This window comes from Dermacentor andersoni, chromosome 5 (genome assembly GCF_023375885.2).
Source record: "Dermacentor andersoni chromosome 5, qqDerAnde1_hic_scaffold, whole genome shotgun sequence".
Taxonomy (NCBI): domain Eukaryota; kingdom Metazoa; phylum Arthropoda; class Arachnida; order Ixodida; family Ixodidae; genus Dermacentor; species Dermacentor andersoni.
Genome location: NC_092818.1, coordinates 124,915,646 through 124,934,691, shown reverse-complemented (window position 1 = coordinate 124,934,691; position 19,046 = coordinate 124,915,646). Strand labels below are relative to the sequence as shown.

The 19,046-nt window shown below is 47.1% G+C and overlaps 2 protein-coding genes across 2 annotated transcripts in view; one reads left to right on the top strand and one right to left on the bottom strand.

Annotated features, from left to right (window-relative positions):
* Positions 1-9,245, top strand: part of LOC126531091 (uncharacterized) — a 28,749-nt gene extending 19,504 nt beyond the window's left edge. The window contains exons 2-3 of the mRNA XM_055070965.1: positions 2,389-2,606; positions 7,652-9,245. Of these exons, the coding sequence (XP_054926940.1) occupies positions 2,389-2,606; positions 7,652-8,215 (782 nt within the window). The 3' untranslated portion in view covers positions 8,216-9,245. The remainder of the gene's footprint in view (positions 1-2,388; positions 2,607-7,651) is intronic.
* Positions 9,246-17,934: 8,689 nt separating this feature from the next.
* On the bottom strand, positions 17,935-18,822 carry LOC140218565 (uncharacterized). Its single transcript, XM_072288352.1, has one exon. The coding sequence runs from the start codon at positions 18,820-18,822 to the stop codon at positions 18,142-18,144; it is 681 nt and encodes a 226-aa protein (XP_072144453.1). The 3' UTR covers positions 17,935-18,141.
* Between the last annotated feature and the right edge of the window lie 224 nt (positions 18,823-19,046).

The window sequence follows — 19,046 nt, the reverse complement described above, 5'->3', positions numbered from 1 at the left end:
TCCGTCGTGCCCCAGTGACGCGGCGCCTGTCTCGGCAGCAATTAAGCGCACTTTCCGCCGACCTCTCGGTCCTGGCATACGACGCGGAGTTCAAGGCGTGCACTGAACTGGAGTCTCGGTGGCGTGTTTGTTTGGCTATGCCAGGGGCGTCGATTTGGAGGTTTGATGCATGGAGCGTCGTCGCGCGGAGGGTTGCTGCTGCGCGGTGGCGACTGTCACGAGTAAAAGAAAGCTTGCCGGCGGTTCGGAGCGAGAGAGTTTATCTCGGTGTTTTTGCATCGTATAGTGCCGCGTATATCACGATCGTTTCATTCGGGGCACTTAGGCTCCGAGCTCAGGGTTCTGCGTCGTGGTGACCGTGTATATGGCGAATATCGCTTTTCTCTGCGCGACTCTCGCACTGCCGATTGGAGCACCGACAAAGCTTTAGTTAATTAATCAATGCATAGATTGGCTGTTCGATTGATTGCTTAATCGGTCGATCGCTCCAAGTCTTTGTGATGTTCGTTGATTTGGAATCTTGCAGCAAGGAGAGCATAGAGAAAACGTTCCGTAACAAAATTGAAGCCATGAGAAGGCCCAACACGTGATCACATGGCGCTAGATCTTTAATTTTTTCCACCGCCGTGGTACCTGAGCTCAGCGCACGCTCTTCCGAAAAAACAACAGCTGCGACCGCAACGAAGAAGATTGATTTTCACGCTGCAACAATTAAGCGACCAAAGTTGCACAAGCACATCGGGAGAAGCATGTGCACAGAGCGGTTGGCAAAGCACCCGAGTAAGGGCGTATCGATTAGCACCTGCCGGGAACGAAACACACCGGAGCGCGTTCGCCGAGCGCAAGGTCACGTGCTGGGCCGACTTTTTGAGAAATACAAAGCGAAGGGGTGGCTTCACCGAAAATTGGCTTACGGAGGCTGGCTGCTTGACGTGATGCTGTCGTAATGCTGACGTAAAGCTGACGTAATGGTTTCTAGTTTGTTTCCTTCTTTAATGCCTAGAATTTTTATACACCATCACGAATTGGCATATACCTTCTCGCACATTGTTAAAACACAGCGCACATGCGAGCCATAGCCTCAAAGTGCTCGCGGCATCCTTCTACACCGTCTTGAGCTTGTCGTTGTCGTTCGACGGGGAGACATGCCTTGCACTAACCAACTACACCGTCTTGAGCTTGTCGTTGTCGTTCGACGGGGAGACATGTCTTGCACTAACCAAGACGTCTCATTTTGATTTCTGATGGTGTTATTTATTTCTTTTTTTTTACTGTTCTTTTGTTTTCTCGTCTTTTCTGCCCTTGCCCTATTCCCCTGCGCAGAGTAGCCAACCGCACACTTAATCTGGTTATCTTTTCTGTCTTTCATATCTTGTTTTCCCTCCTCCTGCTCCTTGATTGCGCCGGTTAATTACTTCGCTGCCGTGGACGACGAAAGGGAAACGTTAAATAACATTCCTAATACAGCCGAAAAACTACTGCACTGTGAATTGTCCGAAAACGTCGATTACAACCAGAGTCGTTTTTCTGCGGCACATGTCCTAGCGAAGCTGCGACAGGAAGAGAGACCGCGAGTAACGCATAACACGTCATAATTCAAGCAGTTACGATGAGTATGCTACAGTGCATACTTGTGGAACATCTAATGGCAACAAGGCAACTTGTCATATACGCAATTTAACTTCAAAGAGCAGTTACGAGGTAGATGAATGGCTGAACGTGACTCCTTCGTTCGTGCGTTTTCATCTAGATCTTCAGGCGTACCGCTTCACCGAGCTTAGTGAATTCGGAAGCGCTTAGCCGCGCACTAATCGAACCAGCGAAATGACTCCTGCAAAGAAGGCGCACCCGTTAGCTGATGATTGCCCTTTGAAAACGCCTGGCTGAAGTTGGCGCGTTTACAGAGGGTTCAAATGAAGCGACCGTTATGAGATAGGAAATTAGGTGCACTTGTCTGTCCCGAGGAAAGTAATTGTTTGAAATTTTACTAGTTTGTCGCGGCCTGGTGAACATAAGCGTTTTCAAGTACACAAGCTGGTGACTTTGCTCGTATAGTCAGAATACTCACTGCGAGTTTCTAAACCTTCGCAACACTGCCGCATGATATTACGTTGCATCTCGACAGAGTTCCAAATATATGCCACAAAATGTCAGCGGAAAGGTGTAAGTTTTCTATAATGCATTTTGTAAGGGAATTGTGTTCGCTAGTAATTGAGTTAAGAGAGTCAATCGCAGGATGCCAGGTTTTCCTTGTGTAAAAGTGTGAGTGATACGTATTTAGTCTTGTGGATCCTCGTAATCGACGGAGCCGCTCTCGGCGTCTTCTTCTTCTCCTTTCGGTGCCCGGTCCATGGCGATACTTCCCCCCCCACGAACCCCCTCATCCAGGCGGAGGAGGAGGCGGCGGAGGTCCGGAGCCCTCTCTGGCAGCGGCTGCGGCAGCCGCCGCGGCGCAGGACGCCAGCGGGATCCGTCGCTACCGGACGGCCTTCACGCGCGAGCAGCTGGCGCGGCTCGAGAAGGAATTCTGCCGCGAGAACTACGTATCCAGGCCCCGGAGGTGCGAGCTGGCCGCCACGCTCAACTTGCCCGAGAGCACCATCAAGGCTCGTATACGGTCCTACTCTCGCATGCCACGCGTACGTGTGCAAGCATGCAAAGGCAGCCAACGCCCGCCCGCCCGCGAGCGCGCGCGCTCACACACACACACACACACACACACACACACACACACACACACACACACACACACACACACACACACACACACACACACACACATATATATATATATATATATATATATATATATATATATATATGTATGTATGTATGTACAACGGGGATAAAACGAGGGGCTCGAATTTTATGAATCATATCTTAAGAAGCCAGCAAACAAAGACACCAAGGACAACATAGGGGAGATTACTTGTACTTACTAATTGAATTACAGAAAAGATTAATTAATGACAATGAAGATGGACGAAAAAACAAATTGCCACAGGTGTGGAACGATGTAACCCTTCGACAACGGTTCATGTACCATCGCTTTGTTATATATATATATATATATATATATATATATATATATATATATATATATATATATATATATATGTGTGTGTGTGTGTGTGTGTGTGTGTGTTCTGTAATGTTTTATGGCTCAAAAGCAAGTGAGGCCATGATGCGCCAATCACAGGGTGATATGTTGTAGTCAGCTGCATATCATAGTTCTTTCAAGAAACCAGTTGCTTCTGAAAATTAAAAAAAAAAAAAACATCGTCAGAGTATATCCAAGTGTTCTTTCAGCGGATCAGATTAGCATGCAGGGGTCTGCTTGCTGAAATTCGTGGAAGTACCTGTCTTCTTTTTTTTTTCTTCAGAGCAGTGCGTGCTATTAGAATGTGATTCACGGTAAGGGGTTGCTGGCAAGCATAGCATTTCTCAATAAATAGTTGTGAGTAAGGTGTGTGTTCGGTGTACACGACAGCTTTTTTATAGTTATTCGTAACTGTTTTTTTCTAAAGCTGTATATAGAGGGTACACCTCAGCTGTGAAGACAGAGACAAACTGTGGAAACTTAAGAGTTTTTCAATTGTTCAAACACAATTGCACTTTCGACATGCTTTGTCTGACTTCGTACCGTCGGTATAAAACTCGGTGTAGTTTCCGCACTTTTCCAGTATTTCTAAGAAATATTGTAACATGGGCTGTGGCGTTGTCTCCTTTCTATTTTGTTAAGACAGAGTAAAATCACAACAAGGTGCATACCACGGGGCTAGTTGGTTGTTGTTATTTATATATATATATATATATATATATATATATATATATATATATATATATATGTGTGTGTGTGTGTGTGTGTGTGTGTGTGTGTGTGTGTGTGTGTGTGTGTGTGTGTGTGTGTGTGTGTGTGTGCGTGTGTGTGTGTGTGTGTGTGCGTGCGTGCGTGTGTGTGTGTGTGTGTGTGTGTGTGTGTGTGTGTGTGTGTGTGTGTGTGTGTGTGACTCCTAGAAATGTTTGTAGAAGCATGTATTTATTGGCATGGTATAAGGGGAGATTATGACTCGTAAATACGGCACCAGATGCTGCTTTCGTTATCTACAGGAAGCATAGTGCCCATATGCTCTTTCCTATATATATGCTTATCGACACTGTATACGCGCAGACGGAGGAGTTTGTTGTTGTGAGTGCACACACAAATATTTAGCAAAGACGGACAACGCTTTCCGCCTCGTTCGCAGAATAGCAAACCGGCACCGAGGAATGAAGGAAAACAATCTCCTCAGGCTTATCAATGCATTCGTACTATGTCACTTTACGTACACAATTTCTATGCATAACTGGCTCAGAGCGGAGCGAGACAAACTCAACGCTCTCATCCGCAAAGTGGTCAAGAGGGCTCTCGGGCTACCCATCAGGACCCATACCGAGGATCTCCTTAGGCTGGGGGTGCATAACACTGCCGAGGAGATTGCCGAAGCCCAAGAACGCGCGCAACTCACTCGCTTGAGCACCACAGCGGCAGGTAGACACATCCTCGAAGAGCTGGGTTACCAACCTGCGGGATTCCCGATGGTCAGTACCCCGATCTCCAGGTGCATTCGAGACAAGTTCGAAGTGGCCCCTGTGCCCCGAAACGTCCATCCCGTCCATAACGAGGGCAGACGCAAGGCCAGAGCAGCAGCCATCCTCAAACAGATCAAGCAACGAGACATTAGAGCAGGCTTCGTCGACGCCGCGGAGTACAGCGATGGGAAGACCTTTGCCATCGTTGTGGTCGACTCCAGCGGCAAGATTTCCAACTGCGCCTCCATTCGCACTTCAGACCCCGGTGTCGCCGAGCAAGCCGCCATCGCCCTCGCCCTGCTAGACGGTCGTGGATCCGAGATATATAGCGATTCCAAAACAGCAGTTAGGGCTTTTCAGAAGGGTTGCATCGCCAAGCAAGCTGCTCGTCTTCTTAGCAGCTCGAGTCGAGATGCTCTCACGCATCATTCAATCCACTGGTTTCCAGCTCACGTAGGGTCGGTCGAGGGTGCTCCCCCGAACCTCAATGAGTCTGCTCACGAGGCTGCGCGTGACCTCACCGACCGCGCTTCCTCTACAAGAAGCACCGACTCCCCTCCTCCCTACGGCCACAGGGACGCTCCCGCTACTCACAACGAGATTATTAAATTCTTCTACATGTCTAGAAGGGTCTTTCCACCCCCTCACCCCAAGTTAAATAGGGCGCAAGCCGTTTCGCTTAGGCTTCTGCAGACCAGTACGTATCCGTGTCTGTCCGTTCTCCACGAGGCTTACCCGGACGTGTATCGCGACGACGCCTGCCCCTCCTGCGGGCAGGCCTCCACTCTAGCGCACATGCTGTGGGAGTGTGGGTCGACATACCCCAAGTTCATCAAGGAGGAGTGGGACTCGCTTCTGCGTAGCCCCGCTCTAGAAAAGCAAATCCTGGCCGTCCGGCGTGCCCGCGACCGGGCCGGAGGGCTAGACCTGCCGGTCCCGACGTGGGACTTGCCGGGTGCGCGACGAGTTCGCATCCTCGCCGGACCTGCAATAAAGTTTATTCACTCACTCACTCACTCACTCACTTACCACGTGACTATAGCGTTACAACGTAAATATCAAATGAAGAGTGCGAACATATACGTTGATATTTATTGAGTAACGACACCACCACATAACATACAAGGTGACACTGCAAATGAAACACTGATATGTGCAACACATTTCTTTACTGTAGACTTTTGCAGGAGTTATTGGGCCCAGGCCAGCAATTGATATGCAAAAGGGTCCGATAATAACCCTCAAAAAATATTTAGAGGACAGTGGCATTGTTGGGCGCTATTAGTGGGGGCACTACGCGATCATGTGCACCTTGTGTAGATATCACTCGACAGATAGTGTAAGGCTGCACATGCAAAGGCTGTCCATAGAAATTTTGTTCACATCTGTGTTCTTTCTAACGAATTTCTAAATATATTTTTGGGGGGCATTAACAAATACGTATTATCAAGCGTGCTGTTTTTGAGATAGTGGTTTTGTTCAGCAAAACCATTTTGCGGGTTTGTTTAGTTTGCTTGTCCGAAGTGCAATTATGCCTTGCAGGTATGGGCTGCACGCCCTTACAGAAGCAAGAAAAAAGGGCGAATGAAAGTCAGGGACGTTAACTGGGGTTAAGGCCCGATTTCACTACCTTACGATAAGGGGAGTAGAAAGGAAGCAGAATTATGTTGCGGATAAAGAAATACGAATGAGTGCGTGGGAAAGGAAGTTCAATAGGCTACTATAGGAGTTGTAAAAAAGGTTTTGATTGAATTTCGCGTCGACCACTCTTGCAGAACGCATGCACGCTATTCAATCAGATCTCAGCGAAAATTGGCACGAAGTCAAGTAATTAAGAACACAACAGGATTTTAATAACAAGTTCCGTAAGGGCACGCCAACTAATATAGCGAAAACACAATCTTCAATTTTGTTGTTTTTGTAAACGTGTTCCAACTGTCATTTGCCCTTGCTGTGTCACTATGGACAGCTGTGTTTTGCGTAACGTTGTAAAATCTGACCTCAAACGATCTAGCTAAATAGCCAAGGAAATGTTGCGACTCACAAAGTGAAGCTGACAGCTGGCTCTGCAAGCAGCTCACATGCAGCTATAAACGCGCGGCAACTGCAAGAATGCGGGGGTGTGACGGCCGGTGTTTCCTGTTTTTGTTCAGGCGGCCACGGAACCAGCGTCTTAGATGGACTGGAAGCTATTTCGGAGGCCATCCGAAACATCCCGAGTCAGCGCACTTAAGCTGCAGCCGGGGCTAAAAACGAACGCGCCGAACGATCATGGTTCTCCGCTTTCTGACGGAGATGATTTAGTGGCGAACGTCAAATGCACGTTGGTGCCAAGCCAAAACAATACGTCATGCACCATGCATGCTAGTTTGTGTCGACGTCGTGTTTGCCACTGGGGCGGCTTACACGATGGGCGTAAAGGGGCCCCAATGAAGGTTATTTCTGTACTTGTTTTCCTCCACGCGTTAGTGCAGCACTCGTGTAGGTGTTTGTTTAGATAATATCGTAACGACGAAGCTCACTTTATTTTTATGAGCGTATAGCTTCTCTTTAGGTGACAAAATGTGTTTCGCTACGTATTCCTTTGTAGTTTAAGTGTATACGTGGCTCGTTATGCTGAAGGGAGAAGCATGTTATTGCGCACCCAGCGGGATACTTCTGCTGTGTTATTGCATTGTAAATTGACGCGTCATCTAAAAAAAAATGAACAATATCGCGTCAGCGTCCACCTACTTGTTTTCAAACGCGGAAACCATTCGGAGTTGCTTCTGCGGCTATCTCATTATACTCCCCTGGGTCTCAGTGACCTTCTGTAGACGCAGGCAGCTCCGAATTCGGCATGTGAGCTCGCGCAGTTAGTGCTCTCTCTCCCAGCTCCCTTCTTCCCGTCTTTTATTCCTTCTTTTGAGCATCAGCGGGGCGTGTGCAATTACTCACTCAACCAGCCGCGAGTTCACTCTTTCCGCGCTGCTGTGCGAGCGCTAGGCACTTTGCAAACGCAGGCTCGATCTGTCCTTCAGCACGCACTTGTCGCAGGCACGATTGCTCATCATCACCGCGTTCGCTCTGTTCCCCGCAGGTGTGGTTCCAGAACAGGCGCATGAAGGACAAGCGGCAGCGCATGGCGCTGGCCTGGCCGTACGCCGATCCGCACTTCGCCGCGTACATGCTGAACGCGGCGGCAGCGGCCGCGGCCTCGGGCGCCGCGGGTTATCCGTACGGGTTGCCCTTCCCGTACTACACGGCTGCGGCAGCGGCCCTGTCTCCGCTGGGACGCTATCACCCGTACAGCGCCGCCGGTCCCGCCAGGCCCCCATCACCTGTTCTGCAGCTGGCCGGGACGCCCGGTCCGTTTCCCCGGTCGCCCTCGGAGCCAGTGACGGCGGCCTCGCCTGCTACGACGACTCCGTGCGCCTGCCCCTACATACCGTATCCCGGCACGCAGCTGCCGCCGACGCAACAGCCGCACCAGCAGCACACGACGTCGACGACACCGACGACCACGGTGTCCAGCCGATCCCCGCCGTCTTCGCGGCTTATCGCGGCTCCCGAGCCCATCACCCTGGCTGCGCATACGACGGAGCCATCGGCGAAACCGCCCAGCTTGTTTCGGCCGTTCAAGACGGACGCCGAGAAACCCTGACTCGTTGCACCTTTGTCAGTCATGGCGCGGACTACAGCGACGGTGACAGAGAGTCGTCGAGAACTTCGGAGAAACGACGCCCACCGGGTGCTGCGCGATGTGATCGCGCTTTGACGTCGGTAAGGCGCAACAGCGGAGTCGGCCGGTGTGTGTGGTGGTACAACAGGAACGATGGCGTTGACTCATCGAGAGACGTGCGCGGTTGGTCTCTTCAGTGTCGAACCGAAAGTGTGCGCACTGAAATTAATATCCCGGTTCCCTTTCGAGAAAAGTAAGGCCGTGATGCCTGAAATGCATACCCGCAGACGACGTGCTTCGGTATGGTAATCCTTTAACCAGTCATAATTAACGAGGTGCCCACGAAGGTGACGCGCGTGCTGTCGTCAGCGGAAACGGAAAAAGGCTTGCAGATGCAGCGTGTGAAAAAGACACCCAAGACCGTCTTGCCTTAGCTTAGCCGCATACGCTTGAAGTTATCTCACCTATTCATTGGTGAGAGTTGACGATGAGCAAACTTGTGCGCCTACATCGCCGAGAAAAGAAAGAGAAAAGAAACCAGCTTTCCCAGTGACCGAAAATCGGGAACAATCGTAAAGAAGTGCAACCCTACTCCAAGTGTTCGCCTAGTGACTCTGAGGCTCATCGGGAAGAAGGGTGACGAAGAGTGACGTTCTTTGCACTTCATGTAGAACTGACGATGAACGGGACACTTTTCATTTCCGAATAGAACGATCGGCAGACGAGCGCGACATGTGCAATCTTCTCGGCTCTTAGTGGAAGTGAAGGGGCATTGACTGTAATCTATGCTCGAATATATACGTACAATGCTCATTCATGCCTGTAAGCCTCTGGATGTGTTTGTGGACGTTGTGAAGTGTTCGCCGAACTGCCAAAGAAAAAGGGGCGAAACGAGAACAGGACCACGTGAGCTGTGCGGGCAGACACTGCAGTGACTCCAGACATTATGCCATTTCGGCCGCTGCTTCCGGCAGCCTTCCTTTACGTCGCAGTAAAATCAGTGCATTGCTTATGTGTGTTTCGAATGCTGTTTGTTCGGGAGTGTCCTCTGCATACGCAGATTCGCGAGCTTCTTCCATCACGTTGTCAGTTACAAAAGAGAGACAGTGAGAGCAAAGAAGGGGATAAGCAAAATTATTTATTTAACGTACGTGAAAAGGCAAGATGTGCTAAGCAGGTTGCATGGTTTTACGTAGGGGTAAGCACCACCTTTTTCATGAACACCTGCTGCTCCTGGGCAAGTCTGTGTCATTCGGCCCAGCTGCCTTTCTTTGAACGAGGCTTGCTGATAAGCGCTTGTGTACAGCCTCAATGTTCAGCTCGATTTTGCATGCGCAAGGATTGGGCACGGAAGCACTTTGTCGCATATCAAGCATTTGGACGTGCACGACTGAGCGCAGATCGCGGGCTGTCAGTCCAGATTAGCATTCTAGTCATGCTACGAGTTACATATTGACAAGAAGAAAGCACGGGTTTTTCTGCGCGTTGCTGCCCAGCGAACAAAACGCCAACTGTTGGTCGTCAAAAGAAGGTACAGCGTGGCAGATAAGTAAACGTGGAAAAGAAATGCTTGTGGTACTTGTAGCATAGCACCTGCGTGGCCTACGTGCGGTTGCAGGGATGACGCCAACAAAGCCCGTGTGTGTGTGCCTGTCTGACGGTGACAACTCAGGTGAGCCTCCTCATCCCACCTTCAAAGGTTGCTGCATGGATGACGGGATATATAGCCCAATGTCGGCATGAGGTGAAGAGATCAGCGGCAGGGCTTCCTAAACGAAACTTGCACTTAAGCTTTGCAGATGCCTGTGTGCCCTTAAGCGTCTTTCCCAGCCGTTAATTTCTCGCGTTTTCATTAATACCGCGACCAATTCATTTGCACGCCCATCATCCTCCCCTCCCAGGGATTAAAGGGAGCCACAACACGACTGTTCCATTGTAGGCGAGCCGGAAAGGAGTCGACGACCGCGCTAAGGATAATTGTAGCCTACGCCGCTAACGCTTTCTCAAGTTTCCCCTTCTCGAGCTTACGGCGACAGAGGCGTCGTACCTGGTGGAGGACTCGTATTCAACTCTTTCACTCAAAACGCCGTGCGTTAGGCTGTTTCACGGGGAAGCCTCGGTGCTGAAGAAAAAGACCGTCACGATCCTACCCACACTAGAGGCGACGCATTTCTTTTCAAAAAGGGGGCGGTCGTTACCAGAAAGGAATAGACGAAGATGGGGGTTCGGGGATAGCCATTCCCTACTCTGCCTCCCCCTCCCCCCTTTAAGTTGTTTCTTGAAGCCCGGGTCCGCGACCGCCGCACACTGCGAAGGCCTTCGCTTGCAAGCGGCAGAGATCAGAGGACTGACGAGCGGCGCCCTTCTGCCGCTTCGAAGCCATCCTAGCCCCCGGCTGTGGTGCGACAAAGAAAAGTGCGGGAATGAGCGTGGGATGCGCGCGGGGGTCGTTGGGCGCATGTTTGTCCGGCCGATGCTTGCTATTCTGTGGCTGCCCTTTGGGAAAGCTTGGAAAAACAGAAAAAAAAAAGCAAAGTGTTGGTTGTGGGGATAGCGACGTGGTTAACGAGATTTGTCGCGCCGGCTGTTCAGTGCCGGCCCAGGCAGACGCACAGAGATAGCGTGCGACAGCTCCGCATGCATGTCTTACTCCCTCCGTCATACAGTGTTTTTTTGGCGTGACGAGGCACTTCAGAAGGTTGAACCCCTTACACGTACACGTTTTCCGTGCCTGTGCACCAAATGACCGAACGACCAAACGACCACAACCATGGCATCGCGACAGCAAAAATGACTTTATGCGCGAGTTGGCGGAAAAAAAGTTCGGTAACGCTGTTGCATGGGGCTAGCGGGGATGACGAAAGAAAAAAAAAAAAACTTTGCTGACAGATGTATTTATATATATGTACTTTTCCCAATGGTGCTAGTCTGTATTCATTTTTGTCAGCACTATAGCATGTCAGACGGACGATTGAACTATGGTCTGGGAAGCTACAGCGCCTAGAGAATCACGTACCGCGCTGGTCGTGTACCAAACATTTATTATGCATCGCAAGGTATCCGGGAACGCGAACGCAACAAGGCGCTCCTAATGGAAGTTAGCGCCGTGTGTGTGCATTTCAGTTCTGTTTACACGGTCTTGCTTGCTCTACTATGATTCCTTGGGATGCATAATGAAAGATTTGGTGCATGACCATCGTGGTGCGTGATTTTCTCGGCACTGTAGCTTCCAAGTCCATCTATAATTTAGGTCTGAGTAGTCGGTAGACCTATTTATTTTACTTGCTGCGGTGGCGTTTTTAATCTGAGCGCTAGGTCACAGGCTAAATTTCCTGTCCCAAGCGCCACACTCTGCTGAAAGGGCAACTCTGGCTCATAGGCGTACTTACCGCGGGGGCAGCGCGAGGGGGCGCTTGCCTCCCGACTGTCAGAATTGGGGGATGGGGTAAAAGTCGTCATCATCATCATCAGCCTGGTTACGCCCACTGCAGGGCAAAGGCCTCTCCCATACTTCTCCAACTGCCCCGGTCGTGTACTAATTGTGGCCATCTTGTCCCTACGAACTTCTTAATCTCATCCGCCCACCTAACTTTCTGCCGCCCCCTGCTACGCTTCCCTTCCCTTGGAATCCAGTCCGTAACCCTTAAAGACCATCGGTTATCTTCCCTCCTCATTACATGTCCTGCCCATGCCGATTTCTTTTTCTTGGGGTAAAGGTAAAGTATGCCATTTGTCCTCCCACTTTTAAAAGCGGGCACTTTCGGCTGCACGCTGGAAAGTGCAACAAAACTACAGATGAAGCTAAATTTTCTTTTTTTATAATAGAGTGACCACGTAAGTAATGTTTTTCTTTATTGCGTATCCCTCGTTTGGGCAGCGAGGATTGCCTTTTCTGTCTCCACGGGACGCACTGTAGCGGACGACGCGCTGGATTAACCACATACACGCTCGCGTTGCGTATAGTTCTGGCACTAGCTGGGCAGTTCCCGCCCTAACAAATGTCAGCTTGCGCTACTTGCATCATGTCCAGATTTTTGGGGACCGCTGTATCCGTATTCTAAAACACAATCAGCTTGCTGTATTTACGCGCGGTTGAAGGGAAGGTCCGGATAAAGTATTATAATCGGCCGCACAAAACGACTGGTGTGTCTTACGGCATGAAATCATTGAATTATCAAATGCGGGAACTATTTCATTTCCGCCCAGAAATAGCTTACAAAGCGTTGCAGTCTCAATATCTTATCACCATGCAAAATCCAATCAAACCTCTTACGAGTATAAATGTCGAATTTCATTGTGTAATAACGACTTATCGTAGATATGTTCGTGAGAATTACATTGGTCGAACGTGCAGAGCCATTTCAATACCAATAGAGCATTGACTTGAAATTTTTCTAAAGGCATGTGTCACTTCTGACTTTGTCGATTTCATTTTCAGGATGTTTCTATATAAGAGCTACATTATCGTTTCCCAGCAGGAACAAAAGGAGCAGATATTTCATATTTTGAAGGAATGGGGGCCACGTTTTGGTGACATGTACCGGAAATTTGAACTGTGCAGGTTGCTTATGTGCTCTGAAAACAATTACTGAATAGTCGCTTCCTCCCAGTTTTTATGCGTTACACACGGCATTTAGTTGTTTCCTCCGGCATCCTAGGTAAACTATGCGGGGCACTGTGTTTATACTTATTCGAAGTACCAATCAATGCTCCGAGTGACGAGCGGTGTAGGTTCATTACATCCAGCCTTTGTACTAAGTTACTCATTGAAGTGTTCTATAGGGTGTCATGATGCTGCTAACCGAAATGTTTCCCAGACTCCTGAAACAACAGCACGAGCGAGATACGGGCTTGAAATTCCTTTGAAAATAGGGATAATCTTGGGTGCAATACGTGGCGAAACTTTCGCTTTCCTGCTTTAAATGCGAGTGTTGAATATAATTAAGGCCTATTTTTTCTGTGTGTATTTGTGCATTATACGAGATTCTTAGTTTTTTTCTCCGGTGCCCTCGGTGAGCTAAGCAAGGCATCTTGTTCATATCTGGGCAAAATTATGGGCACAGTATGGGCAATGTGTAGGCAATGTTCCGAATGAATGGGTTTAATGTTCCTCTTCCAGTAGAATACGGGTGGAAGTGGTCTATAGCGCTATTAGTCTGTTTTACGGTTGGTATAAAACTTATAACTGCTGCGCTGGCATAATGACAACTATAACTAAGGTCAAATTTTGTCAACATGGGAGCAACAATACGCCAAGTTTACGTGCGATGGTAAAGGCGTGTTGATCAAGTACAGCTTTAAAAAATTTTAAGCAAGTATTCGAAAGTATCACGTTCCTGTTGTTAGCTAGGTTTCTCAATGTCCCAAGAGAACTCTGCGTTTCGAATATTTTATACTTTGACGGAATAGGCAACATTTTAAGTGCATGTCTCGCGTAGATTTAACGTTTCTGGCTTATTTAGAAGTACCACAAATACTTATCGAACCCTCTTTATTAGGTTCGCCTGGTGTCCTCACTGAACTAAAGAGGCAGCTTTATTATGTTTGGTGACTGTGAGGACAAGGTAATGGGTATGTGTAAGTAAAGTTCAATATAGATGGGTAATTGGGGCTTTCGCAATAAATTACGTATGCAAGCACTATAGAGTGTTATGCGTAAGTCTAACGAGAGGGGAGGAATTGAGCCCATTGCCCTGGCATAACTATAAAAGCCACCAACACCAAATTTAACGAAAAGTGGTGGTACCCTATGGAAACTCTCTATGCGAAGTTAAATGCGCTTGGAACTTTGTAAAAAAATTCTTTTTCAAGTGACAGAGCGTGTGATATGGCAGCTGTCAGTTATGCTTCCCAGTGTCGTGACGTAGGTGTAGGTTGCACCAGTTTATGTTTCGTAGAAAAGGGGAGGGGGGTCACGATAAGTGCAATGTGCGGTCAAATTTTTACGTTCCTGTCCAGTTAGAAACTTTGCAAATAATTACACAGCCATTGTTTCCTCCCCTATATTTTCATGCGTCTTAAGATGTTTCTACTTGGGTTCAACGATGTCCTCGGTGAACTAAACAAGACACTTTGTTTATATTTGGAGAAAATAAAGAGCGAGTTATAGACACTGTGTAGGTAAACTTGACAGACAGGGGACCTAGTTATAACATATGCACTAAATTACGCATGCAAGCGATCCGAAAATTTTTGGATGTGTTTTACGAAGAAAGCAGAATTTATCCCGCAGCCCTGCAGGATCACTGTGAACTCAAGCAATATCAAATCTAGCTGCGATTGAGGGAGTGGAGGGGGCAACATGGTAAATGTTACGGCGAAGTGAAGTGCAATAAAATTATATCGTCATGGAGTCATGAAAATTATTATTTCAAGGCGATTCGTTCGCCGTGTACCCGGAGGAACAGTTCTATAGATAGGAGGCCCACTCATTTTTGTCTGTAATGTTACACGAAAAGAACGAAAGCATATGTGTTCAATGGGGCATGCCATGCGTGGTCTTATTTTTCCCCCCTAAGTATGGTTTGCATTAGAGACGTCGGCTGCACATTAGCTAACGTCACAGTCAGCCCAACTGTCGTCAGGAGTTTCTTGGAGACGCTGGGAAAGACGATGCATTGCTAAACGTGACGGCATATCATCGCTCAAGGCTGTTGCCGACCAATAATTTTTTTGCACATGTAAGGTTTTCTAGGTATTTCTTGCTGGTTCGTACAGTCATGCGACCATTCGATATGTTTGTGATGAAATGTAGAGATTCTTCTCTCAGCCTGGCATTTTTCAATGAAATCAGCAATAAACCCTATTAAACCTTAGAAAATTATATGGTGAATACCTGCTGAAGCTGAGGAAAGATACGATGAGTAAAGCGAGGAATTGGGCTAGTTGGCGTCCATTCATTTTGTAATGCACCAAGTGAAACTTAGTGAGGCTATACTATAGGAAGGACACACCAGACAGTAAGACAAGACGCAGTGAATATGAATAGGGATACGACCTGCCCTAAAACCCCTGCTTACATGTTTTTGCTTACTATAGTCAGCAATTTGCACGATAGTAGAGACAGTTGATCATCATGTGTAACTTTGGCCAACCAGTGCCACAGAAAGTATCCGACACTGATTCTACAGAAACACTATATAGCTTTGCGGTTATTGAAAGTAGTTAACACCTATGGACAAACAAGCGTATAAATGCTACGCAGGCGCATGCTTCTAAGCTGGCAAGCAAGCTTTAGTGCACGACCACCGAGTTCGCTGCCAGCTGCTATATGTGACAGCTGCCACCGATGTTAAATAGGGACTGCCGTGCTCTGGGCAGTTCTTAATGAAGCCCAGTAACCTTATACTGTTTGTTTGAAGACGAGAACGAAGGTTTTCATACTTCTGAAGCATTACGCGCGTTTGTTTGCTAATCCAGGAATGATTGATCAATAGTGGAAAAGGCTGCCTTAGTTTTCCAGCGAAGTCAAATTGAAAACAGTCAACCGCATCGTTGTGGAAATACACATGACATGGGAGAGTTCAGAAGTATCTGCACGTTGGCCCAACCACACTTCTAACGCTGCGACTCATCACTGCGACTACATCACTCTTTACCAACAGTGATGTAAAAAAATATGGCAGCCACAATTTCTTCTAAGCGCTATACGTAATGCGAAGCATTGTTTAATAGCAGAAGGGCCCTCACTATATAACCGCGAAAATTTCCTGACGCGAAACGTACACTGCAGGTTGCGAAGATGAAATGTTTATATAGCATTGCTTCTATCAGATGATGTTAGAGATTATGATTATATATAGTTTTATAATTTTAGATTGTTACAGTATGTATATTTATACATATGTATATCACTTGACATAATTGAGATAATACCATCGGTTCACTGATTGTAGTTTCACTGCTGGATTCACCAGTTAGGGTGGAGCAAGCCCAATGTGCGTCATTGCTGACCTCAATGCGCACTTGTGGAAGAACCCAGATGCGCCGTGCCTAGAATCCGAGAGCGAATGTTTCAAGCGGTAAGTCATAGCACATTGTTTTATCGGCACTCTACCGGGTCTGCAGGGCACGCTGAGCGCTATCTGGGCGTTTGATAACAGCTGTGCGCTCCAAATGCAGTCATAGGTCACTGTTTGAGACGCTGTGTTAGATTGCACTGCCGTCAAATCGGCCCACGAAAACGGTCAGATACCCGGCAGAAAAAACTGGTCTACCTTTGACAAAAGTAATTTGCATTAAAAAGACGCGGAATAAACTTGACCAGGAAGCCTCAGCGCCCCGCTCCTGTAAATCGGCTTTTGGCTGTTACCGGCTGCAATTGTGTGAACACGAGCGTCGACCAAAGAACAACATATTCTACTACATCGAAAGAAATGCATTTTCTTGAGATTTAGGAATGAGTGATTTTTGTTTAGGAACGAGTGAACGAATTTTGATGGTCTATTCGTTACGGCCGCTAGACAGCCGTGCAGAAAAGCACAATATGCCATGTGCTTTTTTTTTTTCATACTTAAAAAGCAATCGTGGATATTTGAGCCGCTACAGTTTTCAAGATAGCTCTCATGCAGGGCTTCTGTCTGTCATGAAATGAAGTTCGTATATAATTTGGCGTATGCCGATGATAGTGCCTTTTTCTGTGCTGATAAGAAGAAAGGGCCCTTAGCATCATGCAGTAGCTTTCTGTTTCCGGGGTCGTGTCTTTGCTTTGAACAATGGTGTTCGATGTCAACTCTTTCTTCAGTGATGAAATGAAAGCAGGACTTTCTTTATCGAGGGGTACCTTTCTCAATACTCGAATGACAACCCTCACTGGTCGGTGAGGGATATTCCGCTTCGCATAGACTGTCGAGACGTTGTGTTCTTTCGGCACGTTCTAGAACAAAGAAAAAATGATAGACACAGAATTCACTTTATATATATCTCATTCGTTTTCGTCCTTCTGGAAATACTGGTGACCGGCCTTAGGACATGAACGACTATGCTTCTCGGTATACCTGTAGCTTCTGACGGAACAGGATGTGTGATAGACATATTGACACCCGAGACCTACCATATTTCCTTTCGTGGAAGTATGCAGCCAGCCCTAGTGAGTGTGTTTGTGGCTCAGAAGCATGCAGCCGCCAGATTTAATGGGCATGCTGGATGAATGCGTACGCTTGCCTGAACTTTAGGTATCAGTGCGAAGCTTTCGTTGCTACTGTTCCAGGTTTCGCGTCCTTGCTTGCAGTCTCCCTGAGTAGGAAACTAACAGGCTTATATAGAATGGAACTGAGCGACAAAATAGTGCCAGTGGGCTCACTTGCGTTCTGAGTAACAGAAGAATAAATTACGACGTAAAAAATGTACATGTAATGATAGGCTCATATAGGAATGTCTAAAGCATACAAATCTCTTGATGGAAGGGCGCATGATATTCTACGTCTTGTTTGGTTTGCTGAAATTTCCTGTATTTGGCCTGCTCCATTCTCGGACAACTGGACATGTTTGCCATAGAATGCGCAGGCTTACATAGCACAATGTTATTACTGACAAGTAAGTGCCAGTGAGCGCATGTCCGCTCTGCGGGATCAAAGAATAAATAACGATATAAAAGAAGTACCGTAAAATGTCGGCTCATAGGTATAGCCAAAGCACACAGACTTTTTTCTTTTTTTATTCAGATACCCTAAAGGCCCTTATGGGCATTACATAAGGGGGGGGGGGGGGTTAACAACAGGATATTTCAAACACAGTTAGGGGGGGAAAGGCAATATAGAACACCGTGGTAAAGATCACCGAATACAACAAGAAAATATAAAAAGAAAAAAGGAAAGAGAATTGCATACACGATGAAAACAACAACAACAACACTCCGTACAAAGCATGTAGATACACTTACAATGCGTCAAAGGCATAAAATTCTGCTTTTACCCAACATGCGTAAAACTGCGCTTCAAATTACTAACAAATGAGTCATGATCACGTATAGAAGCAATTTCTTTTGGCAGCTTATTCCAGTGATGAATAGCTAGAAAGAGCGGTGATTGTCGCAGGAGATTCGTACGTGCAAACATGGGACGCACTTTGAAGGGATGGTCGAGGCGGGGAAAAAATTTTTGTCGGGGTTTGATATGGGATGCTGTAAAGGATGACGGGGTATGATACAATCTGTGGAAGTGGGAAAGCAGTGCTAACAGTCGTCGTGTTTCTAGAGACGGTAATTGGAGGGACTCTTTGATAGCCGTGATGCTGGATGTTCTAGAGTATGTTTTAGTGATGAAGCATGCTGCTTTATTTTGTAAAGATTCCAGCTTGTTTATTAGGTAAGTCTGATTTGGATTCCATATTATGGAAGCGTATTCAATCTTTGAGCGAACTAGAGCTGTGTAAGCTAATAGTTTAGTTGACTCATTTGCTAAATACAAATTTCGCCTAATGAATCCAAGTGTTTTATTTGCTTTCGAAATTATTTCATCAATGTGATCATTCCATGTAAGGTTAGAAGTTAAATGGACTCCCAAATATTTTAATGTAGACACATTCTGTATGCATATGCTGTTCTTAAAATATGAACTTAAGTGAACGTTACTGGCTCTGCTAAATGTCATTGTTTTAGTTTTAGAAACATTAATTTCCATTTGCCATTGCTCGCACCAAAGTGAAATTTTGTTTAGGTCGGCCTGTAAAATGATAGTGTCTTCAGAGGTGATAATTTGTCTGTAAAGAACGCAGTCATCTGCAAACAATCGAACTGTTGAGGTCAGGTTGTTACTGATGTCATTAATGTAAATTAAGAATAAGATTGGGCCAAGTACGGATCCCTGAGGAACGC

Excerpts from the sequence above, each read along its gene's own strand:
- LOC140218565 (XM_072288352.1), bottom strand. The coding sequence starts at position 18,822 with ATGACATTTAGCAGAGCCAGTAACGTTCACTTAAGTTCATATTTTAAG.